This window comes from Theropithecus gelada, chromosome 10 (assembly GCF_003255815.1).
Source record: "Theropithecus gelada isolate Dixy chromosome 10, Tgel_1.0, whole genome shotgun sequence".
NCBI lineage: Eukaryota > Metazoa > Chordata > Mammalia > Primates > Cercopithecidae > Theropithecus > Theropithecus gelada.
The window spans coordinates 17,187,192-17,204,605 of record NC_037678.1 but is presented as its reverse complement, the minus strand read 5'-3'; the positions used below and the strand labels follow the sequence as shown (position 1 = coordinate 17,204,605).

Here is a 17,414-nt window from a genome sequence, read left to right as displayed (position 1 = left end):
CTGCCACCATGCCTGGCTAATTTTTGTATTTTTAGTAGAGACGGGGTATCACCATGTTAGCCAGGCTGGTCTCGAACTCCTGACCTCAGGTGATCCGCCCGCCTTGCCCTCCCAAAGTGCTGAGATTACAGGCATGAGCCACCGCGCCTGGCCCCAGAAAAGTTTTTATTCCCCATTTGACAGCTGAAGAAAACGAAGCACAGAGGTTGAGTCACTTATTTGAGATCACACAGGTAGTAACCGGAAGGAATTAAAGTCAGGTCAGCCTGACCCCCCATGCCCTGCTTTTTCTGTTAAAGTGCCTCTTCTCTATATCCTAAGAACTCACAAAAAGTCTCAACGTGGCTCCTTGTTTCCTGTGGGACCATGGGCAACCTGCCTAATCTCTCTGCGCCTCAATTTACTCAACTCTAAAAAGTGGGTTTTGGCCGGGCGCGGTGGCTCACACCTGTAATTCCAGCACATTGAGAGGCCGAGGCAGGCGGATCACGAGGTCAGGAGATCGAGACCATTCTGGCTAACATGGTGACACCCTGTCTCTGCTAAAAAATATAAAAAATTAGCCGGGTGTGGTGGTGCATGCCTGTAATCCCAACTACTTGGGAGGCTGAGGTGGGAGAATCGCTTGAAACTGGGAGGCAGAGGTTGCAGTGAGTCGAGATCACGCCACTGCACTTTAGCCTGGGTGACAGAGTGAAACTCTGTCTAAAAAAACAAAAAACAAACAAAAAAGTGGGTTTCTATGAACATCAAATGAGATACAACATGAACAAATTGTAAGTGGTGAAGAAACAGAGAAACGGGAATAGCTCTAGTAGACTATAGCCATGGCGGTGACTGAGTGCCTGCCTAACACTGTCTTCACTCATGCTGACCCCTAAAAGAGCCAGTTACTCGTGAAAAGCTCTTTTTGTGTTTCCCCATGCACTGACTCCACTGAATCCTGGGTCTCCCATGTGGATATCATGTCCGCAAAAACGCTGGCATTTCCTGGCTATGAGAGACACTTGATCTTTCCTTTCAATGGTGGTTTTGCTTAATCTATTTCTTCTGCTTGGAAACTCACTTCTGACTTCACCTCATCTGCATGCGAGGGACCCGCTGATGTACCTGTCTCCCCCACTAGACGGTGGACCCTGGGCACCGATGGCATTGTGTTCATCTAGGTCCTGCCGTGAGCCTGACGTAGAGCCTGGCATAGGGGAGGTCCTTGATGATGGATGAGCAGAGAAGCCGCCCCTTCCCTGTCTCACCTTACGAGCCACTTACGTTTTCACTGTTGACATCAGCCTCACTGGGGCAGCCAAACAGTTCCCGCCTCAGAAGATTGCCGTCATACTCCAGGAAAGTCAGGTAGAGGTTGCGAAAAAACTCCACGTGCTTGTTCTTCACCCGGAGCTTCTTGGGGGAGTTCCAGTGAATGACCTGGCAGGGAGATAAGGAGGTGGTCATGTGCGGCATGGGTGGGGGGGCCCTCACACCTGTAGGAAGCCACAGCTCAGCACTAGGCTAAGTATTATTTGAGGGTCTGCTCGTTCACTCATTCAACAGTTTGGCAGAGTGGTTAAGGGTAAGGGCTCTGAGGCCAGGTCACCTAGGATCAAACCCTGACTCTGCTTTAGGTAGTCCTTTAATCTCGCACAAGTGACTGAATCTCTGTGCCTCAGTTTCCTCATCCATGAAATGGAAATAATCTGTGCCAGTTATTACATTGTCATCTCTCAGCCTTAAGATGTGATGCTTAGGATGCGACTCTGCAAACCCTATTTCTGCTTGACCACCTGCTGCCTGTAGGTGCCACCCAGAGGGGGCATGACTGGGCCATGTTGCCCAGGCTGGTCTCAAACTCCTGGGCTCAAGTGATCCTCCCACCTTGGCCTCCCAAAGTTCTGGGATTACAGGTGTGAGCCACTATGCCTGGCCTAGAATATTTAAATAGTACTAAAATTTCTTCTAAGAAAGCACCTTAATTTATTATTAATATCTGGTGGCATTCATTGCTAGTATTAAAAATGATTCATTATTACTATAGAATAACCATGATTAGTAAGACATAATTTGTATTAGTTTATTTAATACTGATAACAGGCCTATGGGGCAGCACAATTATTAACTCCATTTTACGGATGGGGAAGTAGAGGCAGAAAGACTCTGTAATTTGCCTGTGGTCACAGAAAAGTAGGTTTGGAACCTCTGTAGCCTGATTCCAGAGTCCACCTGCTTAACTACTCACTGGGCTTGCACTGTGTCTGAGATCGGCACACAGGGACCGAGGAGACTGATGACTAGGCCAATGAGATGGTCTCTCACAGCTGAGCCACACGAGCTGAACCCTGAATGATGGGTGGAGGCAGAGCATCCAAGGGGACAGGTCGAGTCCAGATGAGGGAAATCGCACACCATCAAAAACAGCTAAGCCAGGGAAAGACCCCAAGGGGGCTGCACTGTGAGGTGGCCCTGGTCACATACGATCATATTCTCAATGCTCCTTGGCAGACACCAAGGCAAGGCTGAGCCCAGTGCAATGGCGTGAATACCTGAGACAGTCTCCAGAGAACCCTCCATGGGACACCTGTCACGGGAAAGGGAAGCCTGTACTGAGTGGCCACTTTTCATGCCCTTGGCTGGGAGCTTCTCCTGAGGGGCTCACCCATGGGTTGAACACTTCACCAGCAGTTTTACATTCACTGGCTTCTTTTAGTCCTCACAATGACCCCAGCAAGGCATGCAATCGTAAAGAGGAAGAAACAGTGAAGAAGTGACTTGCCTATGGCCACCCGGCTGATAAACATGGGAGCCAGGCTTCAAACGTAAGCATGTCTGATTTCCAAGCCCACGTTCTTTCCTCTACACTGTGGAGGACAGAAGTGAAGCTTTTAAAACGTTCTGTTTCATGCTTTGTCTGATTATAGAGGAAACAAAATAGCCTTTCCCTCAATGGCCCCCTACTGCCCTTACTCTCTCCTCCGGCGGGAGTTGAACAGTGTATCAAATGTAAGGGACTGTCTTCCACTCCCCCACAAAATTCACATGCTGAAAGTCTAATCGCCAAGGTGATGACATTAGGAGGTGGGATCTTCGAGAAGTCATTAGGTCACGAGGGAAGAACCCTCATGAGTGTATTAGTGCCCTTAGAAAAGAGACCCCAAAGTGCTCCCTTGCTTGCTTCCACCATGTGAAGACAGATGGGAAAGGTGCCAACTATGAACCGGAAAGCATGCCCTCACCAGACACCGAATCTGATCTGCCAGCGCCCTAACCTTGGACTTCCCAGCCTCCAGAACTGAGAAATAAACATCAAGCAGCCAGAATGGACTAAGACACTGAAGGAAGGAACTGGGTGTCCACAGCTCAGTCACTTCCTGCTTCCCTCCTTTGCTTGGGTTCCATCTATGAGAGTCTGCAGCAGGGTCCAGAGCCTGCCATCTGAAGGGAGGACTGGAAGACCCGGCTCCCTCTGCCCTGTTTTGGGAATGTGCATTAGCAATACCCATTGAAGCTGGCTGGATAAATACTGCTCTAGAAGACCAATTTTCTCTCTCATGGCATAATGAAGGATGGGAAACCTATTTGGTCCAAACCACATCCCCACGACCTCCCATAACTAACAATGAATGATACAGTAGCCAGAGTTAGAAATATGGACCTCAGACCAGCTGAGGTCTGAATCCCAGCTATGCTCTTTACTTAGCTGTGTGTGTCCTTGAACAACTGGTTTCTCTTCTTGGAACCTGTTTCCTCAAGTGCAAGGAGGGGATCAGCAAGCCTGACAAAGTAGGTAAGAGGGTTAAATAAATGCCTAGCTCCATGCTTGCATGTCAGAGTGGCTCCATAAGTGTGGGTTTCCTTCCCTCTCAAAGATGGGGCAGGGAAGGAGGAGCTCTGCCCTCCTTTCTCCTTCCTGCCAGCATCAGTCAGGAAGCAAGCACTCAGCATTCAGGAGGGTACAGAGGGCTGGCAGGGATGAAACTATTTGATGAGGTTTACATTTCAGGGACGGATGAGTGTGCAATATGTGGTTTTCTTCTTGTGCCTTTTGAAGGGTAGGAGAGGGAAGACTCTCCCCTGAGAACACATTCGATCTGGGCATAAGAAGATCCTGGGCCATGCATTAAAATAATTGCATGTGGGCTGGTGTCACTCATACCCAGTGGGGATCGTGTCTTCTCTAAGAATGATTCTGGTGCTTGCCAAGTGCTGAGCCAGCAGGAAAGTTGATGGATGTGGATCTGACTGAGGAAATGTAAGCTTCCTCAACAGGGAGAAACTTAAACTAAGTGAAAAGAAGGGCTGGCCTACGGGCTCACAAACGAACAAAGCTTAATGTATTGTGCACAAATCTGCCAGGTACTTAAGAGACATGGTCTCATTAAATCCTCCAAACAAGCCCATTTGAATCCCACTGTCCACTTTATGGAGATGGTATGTGACTTGCCTGTATCTCACAGCTGGTAAGTTGCAGAGCTGAGACTGGAAGCCAGCTCTAAAGCCTAAACCTGAGGCTCTTAACTACTATCATATCTAGTCCTAAAGGGCTGAGCATTTTACAGACGAGGAGAGTGAAATTTACAGAGAAATGAGTCCGCTCCACATCACATGGTGAGTCTGTGCCAAGTCAGGGTTGGAACTAGGACCCAGGTCTCCTGGTGCCCCACAACACACCCCAAGCCATCTGTTAGCTCATCAAGCCTCATCCTGCTCTGCAACTGTCTAGTTTGTGTATTCACAAACTAGATCTGGGTTTGTGTATTTACTACAGGCAAGTGCTGGTGTTATATAAGAAGGAACATCGGCGAGTGGATGGTGAGGTCATGGGCAAGCACAGGGGGATCTAAAGAGTGCTTTGCAATCCAGCTTCCTCTGACCGCCGAGCCCATTCAAAAGTCTATTAAGGTATATTCAGATTTACATTTTGCTCCTGAGTTTTTAATCATCAGGACATAGAATACTCCATTACCTTGTGCTAGGATCTAAATAAATAATATTTAGTTTGGTGCAAAAAGTACTTGTGGTTTTTGCCATGAAAATAGCAAAAACTGCAATTACTTTTGCACCAACCTAAATACCTATCATGTATCTAATACCCATTATATGCTAGACATTAAGCTGGTGTTTTTTGTTTGTTTGTTGTTTTGGAGACAGGGTCTTCCTCTGTCACCCAGGCTGGAGTACAGTGGTGCAATCTGGGCTCACGGCAGCCTCAATCTCCCAGACTCAAGTGATCCTTCCTCTTCAGGCTCCTGAGTGGTTGGGACTACAGGCACACACCACCACGCCCAGCTAGTTTTGTTTATTTTTTGTAGAGATGAGGTCTCACTATGTTGCCCAGGCTGGTCTCAAACTCCTAAACCAAAGTGATCTTCCTGCCTCAGCCACCCAAACTGCTGGGATTACAGCACTTTGAGCCACTGCATCTGGCCAGGCCAGGGTTTTTAATGTATGTATGTATCCATATACATATATATGAATATTAAATATACAATACCTATTATTTACTTCTCTGCATTGAATGTGATCATGGGATTAGAGAGGAAACAAAATAGCTCTCACCTTTCCCTCAATAGCCCCCTACTGCCCTTACTTTCTCCTGTGGGGGTCGAATAGCTTATTAGATGTAACGGACTGTCTCCCACTCCTCCTCAAAATTTATGAATGTGATCATGAGATCACATTCCATCAAAACAACCTGGTACGGTGGTTTCTATTATTATCTCCATTTTTACAGATGATGAGTCTGAACCTCAGACTAGCCCAGGGTCACTAAGTGCGTACGTGCTCAAGCTTAATACAAAATCAGATCTGTCTTGCTCAGGATATTAGTCAGGGTTCTCTAGAGGGACAGAACTAATAGGATAGATTTAAAGGAGTTTATTAAGTCTTAACTTACACGATCACAAGGTCCCACAATAGGCTGTCTGTAAGCTGAGGAGCAAGGAGAGCCAGTCCAAGTCCCAGAACTGAAGAACTTGGAGTCTGATGTTTGAGGGCAGGAAGCACCCAGCACGGGAGAAAGATCTAGGCTGGGAGGCTAGGCCAGTCTCTCCTTTTCACGTTTGTCTGCCTGCTTTATATTTGCTGGCAGTTGATTAGATGGTGCCCACCAGATTAAGGGTAGGTCTGCCTTCCCCAGCCCAGTGACTCAAATGTTAATCTCTTTTGGCAGCACCCTCATAGACACACCTGGGATCAATACTCTGTATCCTTCAATCCCATCACGTTGACACTCAGTATCAATCACCACACTCAGAAATGATTTTCTTTCTTTTATATCTCATGTATTCATTCAACAGAGAGTAAGATGAGCACTGATTTTGTGCCAGACACTGATCTAGGGGCTGTGAATGCAGAGATACACACAAAAGAGACCCTAACTCTCTTCCTGAAACTTACAACTTAGAGAGGAAGGTATCATAAAACTGTCCATTTTCAAACTGCAGGTATGATAATGTGCATTTATAGGGGCAGTTGGTGATTCTTCCTGGGTAGGGTCACATTAAGTGGAAAGAAACCAAGGCCCAGCGTGGGAAAGTGACTTACCCAGAGTCACACAGCAGAGGTAGAGGTAGAGTCCAGCTTCTGTCTACCGGGCCACTGCTCTGTCCACTAAACCACATTTCTCACTCTGGAAATCTGACTTAGGATCTGTGTTGCTGATATATATATATTTTTATCACTGCTTGTTTGACTACTAAGAAATGTCATGTCCTGGTCCCTCGAGGGAAAGAATCACCCATCATTGCTGGCTTGGGGGCAGCAAGCTGGTGACTACTAAGAAATGTCTTGTCCTGGTCCCCTGAGGGAAAGAATCAGCCATCACTGCTGGTTTGGGGGCAGCAAAAGCTGGTGGTGTAGACATTTATTGATGGGCTTTCACATCTGGGACAGAGTGACACTGGAGAATGCACCCAAAATAGATTTTTGTGAGGAGCTGATAAGTGCATGTGGATCTACAAGGATTGTGATAAAAATCTACGATACCTTGTTCCACTTTCTGAGGCATGTTATCACTGCAGTAATAATAATAATTATTAGCAGCTAACATATATCCAACACTTACTGTACGCCAGGCACTGCTCTGAAAACTTTACTTCTAATAGCTCGTTTACTCTTTATACAACTCCATGAGACAAGTGAAGCTCTCACTATGTTACCTGTCAGGTGAGAAAAGTTTAGCACATTGCCTGAAGTTACCTAGCTAGAAAGTAGGAGAGTCAGGATTGGAACCCAAGCAGATAGAAAAATTAGAAATCTGTGTCCCTTATTTCCCCCATATCTGTCATCACATTAAATAACTCTGTTTACAGAAATGAACATGAGACTGACAAAAGATGACAGGATCAGAAATGAAACGTACTTTCCCCTTCTAATACCCACCCCGGGATGCTAAGGCTGCAGGGTGATTCAGGATTTCCCAGATACACAGGTGGAGCCTCCAGTCTGGCAGGAAGTAGAGAGAGCGGGGCATGGAGGTTGCATGCCAGGTGGGCTACAGGAGCTGCCAATTATCAGAGGCCCCATGGGTGTGATCTGATTGGATCTGAAACGCCTATAAAGGCTGAGTATATGTGCAGACTTGGAGTCAGCCTCTACTGAGCCAGAGAAAATTGACAGAAATTGATTACTGTCCAGGAAACTTAAACATCATCTGGGAAGGCAGCAGAAGTCAATGTGATTAAAGGAGACATGAGAAACACTATCACCCATCAAAGGCACAGGAAAAAGCAGTTCAAAGGCAGAAACAAGACCTCAGTACAAGGACAAGGCTATGGAAAGAGTTCAGCCAACACTTCTGATGCACTCAGACCCCAGAGGGTTCCTAAAAGTCATTAATGGCGCAAAAGAGCGAAGAAATCAGAGCCTGTGTGCAAATGCCCAGGTGAATAAGAACATAGATCTTATCTCTTCCAAGTTACTGGGATAAGAGGCATTGGAAAATGGGTCTCCATCTCAACACTCCTATCGACCTTCTACGATCCACAGAATAACACCTACCCTGACAGCTAAGCCTGATGCAAACTGCCTTCCACTTATGATTCCAGCTCTATATCTAGGCTAAAAGCATTCCTGGTATTTCTTAAACATGTTTCTCATGATGCTGGGTCTTTCCATATGCTCTCCCCCTTGCTAGAATGGCCTTACTTTCTCTCTACAATGCCCTACCTTCTTTTCTTTTTTTCTTTCTGAGACAGAGTCTCGCTCTTGTTGCCCAGGCTGGAGTGCAATGATGCGATCTCAGCTCACTGCAACCTCCACCTCTCAGGTTTAAGCGATTCTCCCGCCTCAGCCTCCCGAGTAGCTGGGGCTACAGGCATGTATCACCACACTTGGCTAATTTTTGTATTTTTAGTAGAGACGAGGTTTCACCGTATTGGCCAGTCTGGTCTCAAACTCCTGACCTCAGGTGATCCGCCCACCTTGGCCTCCCAAAGTGCTGGGATTACAGGCGTGAGCCACTGTGCCTGACCTACCTTCTTTTCATATCAATGCCAGCTCATCCTTCATGGCTAAGCTCAAATGCACATCTTCTGCAAAGCTTTCCCTGAACACTCACGGTAGAAGGCTACCTCCTTGCGTGTCTTCCCCTCCCCCGCATTGTTCCTAACAGAACACTAATTTTGTTTGTAGGTGCAATGTCCCCCGCCCCTGTGAATGGATCATGACCCAAGATTTAAGCCAATCATGATCCAAGTCTCTGATTTCCCAGACTACCTTGCAGCCAAGGGTGGCCACATGACCTAGGAACGCCTAAAAAGTTACATAGGGAAGCACCGATTTCCTAATAAAAACGTTCACATATGGCTAGTGTCCTCTTCTCACTTCACTCACCTTTCTATCGTAAACAGATGTGATGACTAGAACCATGACAGCCATCCTGTGACCATGACAGGTCAACACATTGCTCTCCTATAAGCCAATGTCTATGTTTGCCTACTCTAGAGTTCTTAGGTAAGACAAACCCCCTACTTTATTTTAAGCCACTGCAAATTGGGTTTTCTGATTCACATTGCAAGTATTCCTAATACAACACCCTAGGCAGTTGCTAGGTCCTTCTTCTGTGCTCTACAGGCTCTTGCAGTTAGCTCTATTAGAGAACTCATTGTATGCTTCTTGTAATTATTTATTTACATGCCTGCACCTGGCAGCACTAGGATGTGAATTTCCAGGCTCGCAGGGAACTTGACTTATTATTCTTTTGGAGTGCCACAGTGCCTGGCACATAGTTAGTATTCAGTAGCTGCCCTTTGGCTCAAGAATGGAAATCATGATGATGACATTCTCAATAATCCTCACATTCTGTCTGTCTATGGTAAATCAATTATAAAACTCTACTAATGTGGGCTTTGGGATGGAGAAACATATTCTCCTTTTCTTTGTCTAAGGGACAAACAGCTTGTCATTTTTTTCTTGAAGGAGTTTAATCTCCCGCTGTTATCCCCTTGTTTGGATTTTCAAAGAGAAGGGCACTGTTTTCACAAGTCCTTCTCCTTGTCATCTTTGGGATTATGACGCATGAGAGAAAAGGAGGAGCAGACAAACCTACAAGCCAGACCCAGCTCCAGCTCTGATCTGCACTTAGTTGCTATGTAACTCGCACCTAGTTGCCTAATACCACAGAGACAGCCCCTCATCTGTAGAAGGAGCATAACCACAACTACTTTGCAAAGTTGTGGTATCAGGACTGATGCAATGATGGAGATAAAGGTATATTGCATGTGTTCATTCAGTTACGAAAGACATCTGGTTTAGACTTCATGAATAAGTCACCTTACCAATGAAGAAGGCTGGATGAAAACAGAACCTGTATGGGGGAAGGAGGAGTAAGAAACAAGATTTTAAATAAGGGACTGCAGATTGTCACACAACCTGAGGGGCAAGGATAGGGAAGGTACAGACAACACAGCTCAGAGATGAACCAGGCCAAGGGCAGGTCCTCCTGGCTAGACTTCAAGGAGAGACCCGAAAAGGGGACTATTCTGAAACACAGGCACTTTAAGTTGGGTTTAAAGTACTGGGCAGATGGGAGGCGGAGGTTGTGGTGAGCCAAGATTGCACCACTGCACCCCAGCCTGGGCAACAGAGTGAAACTCTGCCACACACACACACACACACACACACACACACACACACAAACACACACACAAAAGTACTAGGCACAGATCAAGAGTGCTATTGGGCCAGGGCAAGGCACTGATCTGGTAAGACTTAGGTTCAAATTTTACCATTGCCTTTTCTGTCACTCCAAACTACCTACTATATTTGAACCTCTATTTTCCAACCTCTTAAAAGAAAATAATAATACCTGCTGCATAGGATCAATGAAACAAAAGCTGTAATGGCATTGTAGTAGGTAATTTTATGTATCAACTTGACTGGATCATGGTATGCCCCGATATTTGGTGAAACAATTATTTCTAGGTGTGTCTGTGAGGGTGTTTGCAGATGAGATTAGCATTTGAATTAGCAGACTCAACAAAGCAAATGGCTCTTCCCAGTATGGGAAGCCATCGTCCAATCCATTGAGGCCCTGAATAGGACAAAAAGCTGAGGAAGGAGAAAGTTGCCTTTTTTTTTTTTTTTTTTGGCTCACTATTTGAGCTGGGACATCAGTCTTCTTCTCCTTTCAGACTGGGACCGATATGGTTTGGCTGTGTCCCCACCCAAATCTCATCTTGAATTGTAGCTCCCATAATCTCCAGGTGTTGTGGGAGGGGCCTGGTGGGAGGTAATTTAATCATCGGGGTGGGTTTTTCCTGGGCTGTTCTCATGATTGTGAATAAGTCTCACAAGCCCTGATGATTTTATAAAGAGCAGTTCCCCTGCACATGCCCTTTTGCCTGCTGCCATGTAAGACATGCCTTTGCTCCTCCTTTGCCTTCTGCCATGATTGTGAGGCCTCCCCAGCTTGGTGCAACTGTCAGTCCATTAAACTTCTTTTTCTTTATGAATTACCCAGTCTCAGGTATTTCTTCATAGAAGTATGAAGATGGATGAATACAGGGACTTAACCATCAGCTTCCTTGGTTCTCAGGCCTTCAGACTCAGATTGAAATATATCACTGGCTTTCTTGGGAATCCAGCTTGTAGACAGCAGATAGTGGGCCTTCTCTGCCTACATAATCCATGAGTCAATTCTCATAATTAGTATCTTCAGATAGATACACATTCTATTTCCTATTGGTTCTGTTTCTCTGGAGAATTTAATGTAGGTGTCCACCATGGAGCCTGCAGCAGATCTGTGCTCAGTGCTTGTGATATGAATCAAGTCTGTGGAATATACATACTCCATTCCCACATGATGCTCTCTTTGAGGAAGGCTCAGCATTAGCTAAAGTGACACTGTTCAACATCCCAGATTGTTGGATCCTTGAATGCAAGAGCTGTGTTCTATCCAACTTTGCAGGCAAAAGGAGGCTTGGCCAATGTTTGCTGACTTCCCGTGGATTGTACCTCAGCTTCCCCATGAGCTGCTGAAGCTTCCTTTCCATCCCTCTTCCTTTTCCTTTCCAATTCCTGACAATTATCAGGTACTGCTATTACATAAAAATTAAATAAAAATGATGCCCTTTATACCAAGACATCTCTTTCAGTCACAAAAGTTAGCCACAGTGCAGTCTGGGGTCCTGGCACTCATAACTCTTTGGCTCCTGTCACACAGATTCCTGTTGCCTTTTGGTTTTTAGTAGTCTCAGCCAAAAAAGAAAAGAAAAATTTCTTCCTAGACAAAAAATACATCATTATCCAGGAAAGGGGAAGAAAAGAGATCCAACTCATTCATGACTTAGTCTTCTCATGTGGAAAATGTAGACACTTAGGCCAATGCATGAATCCCAGGCCTTGTGTTATATCCTATCATTTCTTGTTCTGTCCTCTGTAACATTTCTTATTTTTCCCTGCCCAAGGAGGTAGAGGCTAAGGAGGGGATAAAAGGACAATAGGAAAACGGAGACTCTTCACAATATTCAGGGCTGGGAAGGTCATGAATCCAGGAGACGATTCAGCTGTATTTTCTCTAATGTTCATCACGTTCAATGTGTTGGGTTCCTTTATGCTATAAAATGGGGGTAAAAACCAATTTGAACTGGATTCTGTCACATGCAAAGAATTCCTGATGCTGCCTTCATAGCAGGACATGAAGAAAGATGCAAACAGCATTAAGTGTCCTCAATGACTGCTGCCTTTATGCGACTTCCCTGCAGACAACCCACACAAGACCAGGAGTGATAACCAGCCCGTATTCTTCCTGTCTCTATGGAATTAATTACTAACACTGTATTCACATTTTAGCCTCCCCACAGTGTCCTCCTCGGGGGTGTGACTGGAGGACAGGCAGGCTAGAAGGAAGCAGATACCAATTCTAAAGGCTGGCATGGGATCCTTAGCTGAGGAAATTGGCCAAGGTGGGTTGAGGAGCAGCTGGCTTGAGTCTCATGGGATGTTGCCAACTTGGCTGAATTTCAGTAATGCCCTTGGGGGTGAGCACCATAGGATTCACTGCTTGGAAACCCTGGGAGAGGCAGCTGAGCTTCCTGGTTCCCAGCAGGCACCTTCCATGGGGCCCACTATCGCTCTTTTGTCTACCCTGCATCACCGTCCTTTGCAGAAGTAGCCCAGGCCTTCTTCCCATGATTCTATTGGGGTTGTCAGTCATGCCTGACCTGCCAGAAGCATGGACATGGACTCTGACCATTCCTAAGAACACAGAGATGGGTTCTTGCATGGACACCTGCCCCATGAAGGGTCAACAGAGTCCTTTTGAAGAGACATTGAGAGAAAAAGGCCTCTCTCTTCAATCTGGGTTCATGAGTACTAGTGACTCTTCCATTAGCCTTTGCATTTTTTATGTTTTCATTGCACATTTTGCCTGAAATGACAATTGATCATTTGTTTTCTTGTGTGATAGCTGTATTCCGCACTAGAATGTAAGTTCAAGGACAGCAAAGGCCTGGACTGCCTTGTTCACTGTTGTGTAACCAGTGTCTAGGTCATAGCAAGTGTGCAATTAATATCTGTTGAATGACTAAGCTCATAGCAAGTGTGCAATTAATATCTGATCAATGACTAAACTCTAACTACTGGCTGGAGGCCTCAGGAAGCCACTCTGCCATAACAGAGAAAAGCAAAGGCAGAGAGGGAGAGGGAGAGGCTAAGTCATGTGAGCACCCATATCTAGCTGCATCAATGCAGAAGGCATGATATGGTGGCACTGCGCTCTCAAATATTGAGGTGTTCTGGCAAAGTCTTCTACCAACCAACCATACTATTACTTATTTTTAGTGTATTTCATTAGCATTATAATTACTAATATTTAATTAAAATAGCCCTCACAAAATGAATGGCTTAAAGAAGAGTCCTGCATTATAACCCAAAGTATAAAATAAATGAGTGTATATAGATATAAACGATTTTTAAAATAAATAAATATAAATGGAGAAAAAGTGACCAATCTTCAATTTCAGAGAAATTCTAATAATATATGTAGATACTACTACCCCCTTTTTGAGGAGATGCATCTTAATCCCTCCATTTCCAGTGCAGGGTAGATGTAATGACTCACTTCCCAAAAATAGAGTATGAAAGGGAAAATTAGAAACATTTATTTATTTATTTATTTATTTATTTATTTATTTATTGAGACAGAGTAACCCAGGCTGGTGTGCAATGGCGTGATCTCGTCTCACTGTAACCGCTGCCTCCAGGGTTCAAGCGATTCTCCTGCCTCAGCCTCCCGAGTACCTGGCACTACACGCACGCACCACCACAATCAGCTACTTTTTGTATTTTTAGTAGAGACGGGGTCTCACCGTGTTGGCCAGGATGGTCTGGATCTCGTGCATTCATGATCCGCCCGCTTTGGCCTCCCAAAGTGCTGGGATTACAGGCGTGAGCCCCCGTGCCCAGGCGAAAATCAGTACCTTTATAGTGGAGAAACCTAGCCAACATTGCCTTTACTACGTAAGAAGGGCTAACATCCCTAGTAATGCTGTGTGTGGGCATCGTGTACCTCCTGATACAATGTGAGGAGGAGGGCACTTCACATCCGTGATATTCTTTCCAAAAACCTATCACCTCAGTCTAATCGTGAGAAAGTATACTAGACAAACCTACTTAAGGGACATTTTAGAAACTACCTGACCAGAACTCCTCAAAACTATTAAGGTCAGTCAGAAAAACCAGGAAAGATTCTGAAATTATGACAGACTCAAGGAGACTAAGGAAATAAAGCTTAAACGGAAAAATTGAGTGAAATGCAATGAAAGCTTGAAGTTTACTTGAAAAGCAATATATTGATGTTGGTTTGTCAGTTTCGATGAAGGTACCACTGTTAGAAGATGCTGGCCAGGCACGGTGGCTCATGGCTCATGTCTGTAATCCTGGCACTCTGGAAGGCGGAGGCGGGCAGATCACCTGAGGTCAGGAATTCAAGACCAGCCTGGCCAACATAGCGAAACCCCGTCTCTACTAAAAGAAAATACAAAAATTAGCGAGGCGTGGTAGTGGGCACCTGTAATCCCAGCTACTTGGGAGACTGAGGCAGGGACAGAATTGCTTGAACCTGGGAGGTGGAGGTCGCAGTGAGCTGAGATCGTACCACTGCACTCTAGCCTGGGCGACAGAGTGAGACTCCACAACATCCCTCCACCAAAAAAAAAAAAAAAAAAAAAAAAAAAAAAGATGTTAACGTGAGGGGAAAGTGAAACTGGATGACAGATATATACAAACTCTTTATGCTACCTTTTAAACTTTTAAGTCTAACATCCTTCCAAATAAAAGCTTATAATTAAAAAAGGGAGTTCTACAAACGAGCTACAGACAGAGAATAGCAATAAGACCAGTTGATGTGAGTAGTAAGAAAATAGCTGAGCTGACACTTTCTGTTCCCAGTACAAGCTCTTCCTTAGCTCTATTACAAAGTAGAGAAATGACTCCCTAATTGGATCTGACAAGAAATTGGCAAAAAATTTAAATTCTCAAGACTATTTGAAATATGAACTTACAACCACTATCACTCAGGGAGAACTTCAAACTGTGTATTACGCCTTGAGATATTACTTAATGTTAGTATAAAGATGCATGATTAGCAAGACATTTAAAAACAAAAGCATTCAGAATATGCAGACGAAGTCTCCGTAATTTCTGGATGATGTTTAAAGTCTTGTGATAGTCGGTCTTAAGCTTGACAATGTTTCACTGAACTCCGTGAAAAGAGGTTAGAAGTCTCTTTAGAGATTTATTTCATCAGAATAAAGGATAATGAAGTCCAGTAAGGAGAATACTTGCTTTTCTTTCTTTCTTTCTTTTTTTTTGCCCTGGCAAAAATGGCTGTAAAAATATACAAAGATAATATGGTAAGAAAATGAAGTAAGTTCCTTTGTCAGCAAATATTGCAGGAAGAGTCAGAGAAAACTACGCTGAAGGACTGAAGCAACTAGTATTAGACTGAATTACATGGGAGATTTGCTATGGAATTACATCAAGGTACAGAGTACTGTGTGTGGGCTTACGCTATTTGATAGATTCTGTTTAGATAATGAAAGACACAAAGAATGACTTTTTTGTGAGTACTAAAGGCAAGATGTCCTGCAGAGTTATATACTGAGAGGTAAATTCCTACTTTAATGATAACAATATTTTATGAAAAGAGAGTATGTGGAATCATTAGAGGTACGGTGCTTTAACTGGAATAACAAAAGGATTCTGGAGTAAGGTCACAGAGTCAGCAACCCTGCAATGAATTCCTTTGACTCCATCATTGCTAAGCAAGCCTGCAACAAAGTACTTGAAGCCAGCAGGCACAATCACTGCTAGATGCCATTGATTTAGATCATTTTATACAGGCAAGACTAAAAATAGCATTACAATTTTACAGTACTTTCTAATGACATGAGAAGGGGCAATGAAAATGTGTGTAACACACAGCTTTGCTGGCTAACTCAAAGCAAAGGACATGTAAGAGATGGCACACGTGAAGAAAGGATGGTTGCTGGTGGTATTCTATCTCACACTTTTGAAAAAACACACCTACTTTAAATCTGACCCTTCAGTGGAAAGGTGACAAATGAGAAAGTAAATATTGTGCATTCAGACGGAAACTCTGAAGCAGGATACAGCTTTTAGAAAATAAATGTTTGAAATTGTTTCCCTCATTATGGGATTGCGAGGCCAAAAAATGATGTTACCTATCAAAGCCCTCATTTCTATATACTTAGAAAACTTCAAAATAGATTTAACCTTCCAAATGAACTTCCAAATAAAAAACATTACAGTCTTCACTTAAGGTTGATAGATACTTGGAGGCTGCAGCTTTAAGTGAAATTATATACCCTATAAAGAAATCAATTTACCTTGTTAGTTGATATAAACAAGAATTAAGTTTTTATGACACATAGTGTGTTGTTTCACTTAAAAGTCACAGTTCCTGTGAACCTGTTGACATTAAAGTGAGGACTTCTTGTACAGTAGGTTTTGAATGTGTTATCAAAATGCTAAAGAATATTTAATAAATTATCAAAAGCAAATGATGGTCATCAAGAGAGACTTAAATATAATAGCTGACTGCTACAAATATTTTTGTATGACTTTCAGATTAAACTGAAACAATGAGTATAAAATGTATTAAGCACAGTCAATGATGTACTTTATTTCCATTTGGATCTGTGAATTTTAGGAGGCATCTTTTTTTGGCAGTCATAGCCATTAAATCCAAGTACTTGTATAACATGCCTTTAAAAGTAAGACTACGAATCACTGTGTCATAAAGTACTAAACCAACATTTCAAAAATAATGAAGCACATTCAATAATATTGCTATGTTTAAACATGAATACTTATAATGTTTTTCATAAGAGCAAAAGGGTTTATTATTACTAAATTGACTTCAAATTACTCAAACATATAATAAAACGAAATTTTTCTGTTTTATAGTATATTCATGTGCCACGATAAAAGTATGTTTGCATTGGAATAGGTTAGATAAGAAATATTTTAGTACTGTGACCCACAGAGTCCAAGCTCCTTAGTACACAGCCTGAACTCTCTGCCTATTTCCTTGTTATTTCTGGACACCATGATCTTTTAGGCCCCTGTGTTCATTCATACTATCCCTTTTTATGTAGCACCTTCATTTCTGACCTGGATACCTCTAAGCAATATTGCACAGTATTGTTCACATTATGTGGAAATTAGCAGTTGAAACTTCTGTCTCCCCCGTTTGTGAGGCTCTTTCAGGGCAGGAAATATGATGAACTTGTCTGTATATCCTCAACTTCACTAAGTGTCTTCAAACCCTTGCATACAACAGGCACTCAGTACTGGGTAGCTTGTGAGGCTGAAATGCATTTTGCAGCCCTTTCCTCATGGGTAGTTTGGATCTTCAGATGTACACCTGGATATGCTACCTGCCTGCCCCCTTCATT

At 43.8% G+C, this 17,414-nt stretch overlaps 1 protein-coding gene across 6 annotated transcripts in view; it reads right to left on the bottom strand.

The window, feature by feature from the left end:
* LARGE1 (LARGE xylosyl- and glucuronyltransferase 1) overlaps positions 1-17,414 on the bottom strand; it is a 631,116-nt gene that overhangs the window by 61,580 nt on the left and 552,122 nt on the right. For 5 of the 6 annotated variants that reach the window (XM_025399702.1, XM_025399703.1, XM_025399705.1 and 2 more), the window contains one exon: positions 1,270-1,425. The exons of the other annotated variant lie outside the window; for it this stretch is intronic. In XM_025399702.1, the coding sequence (XP_025255487.1) occupies positions 1,270-1,425 (156 nt within the window). The remainder of the gene's footprint in view (positions 1-1,269; positions 1,426-17,414) is intronic. 6 annotated transcript variants of the gene reach the window in all.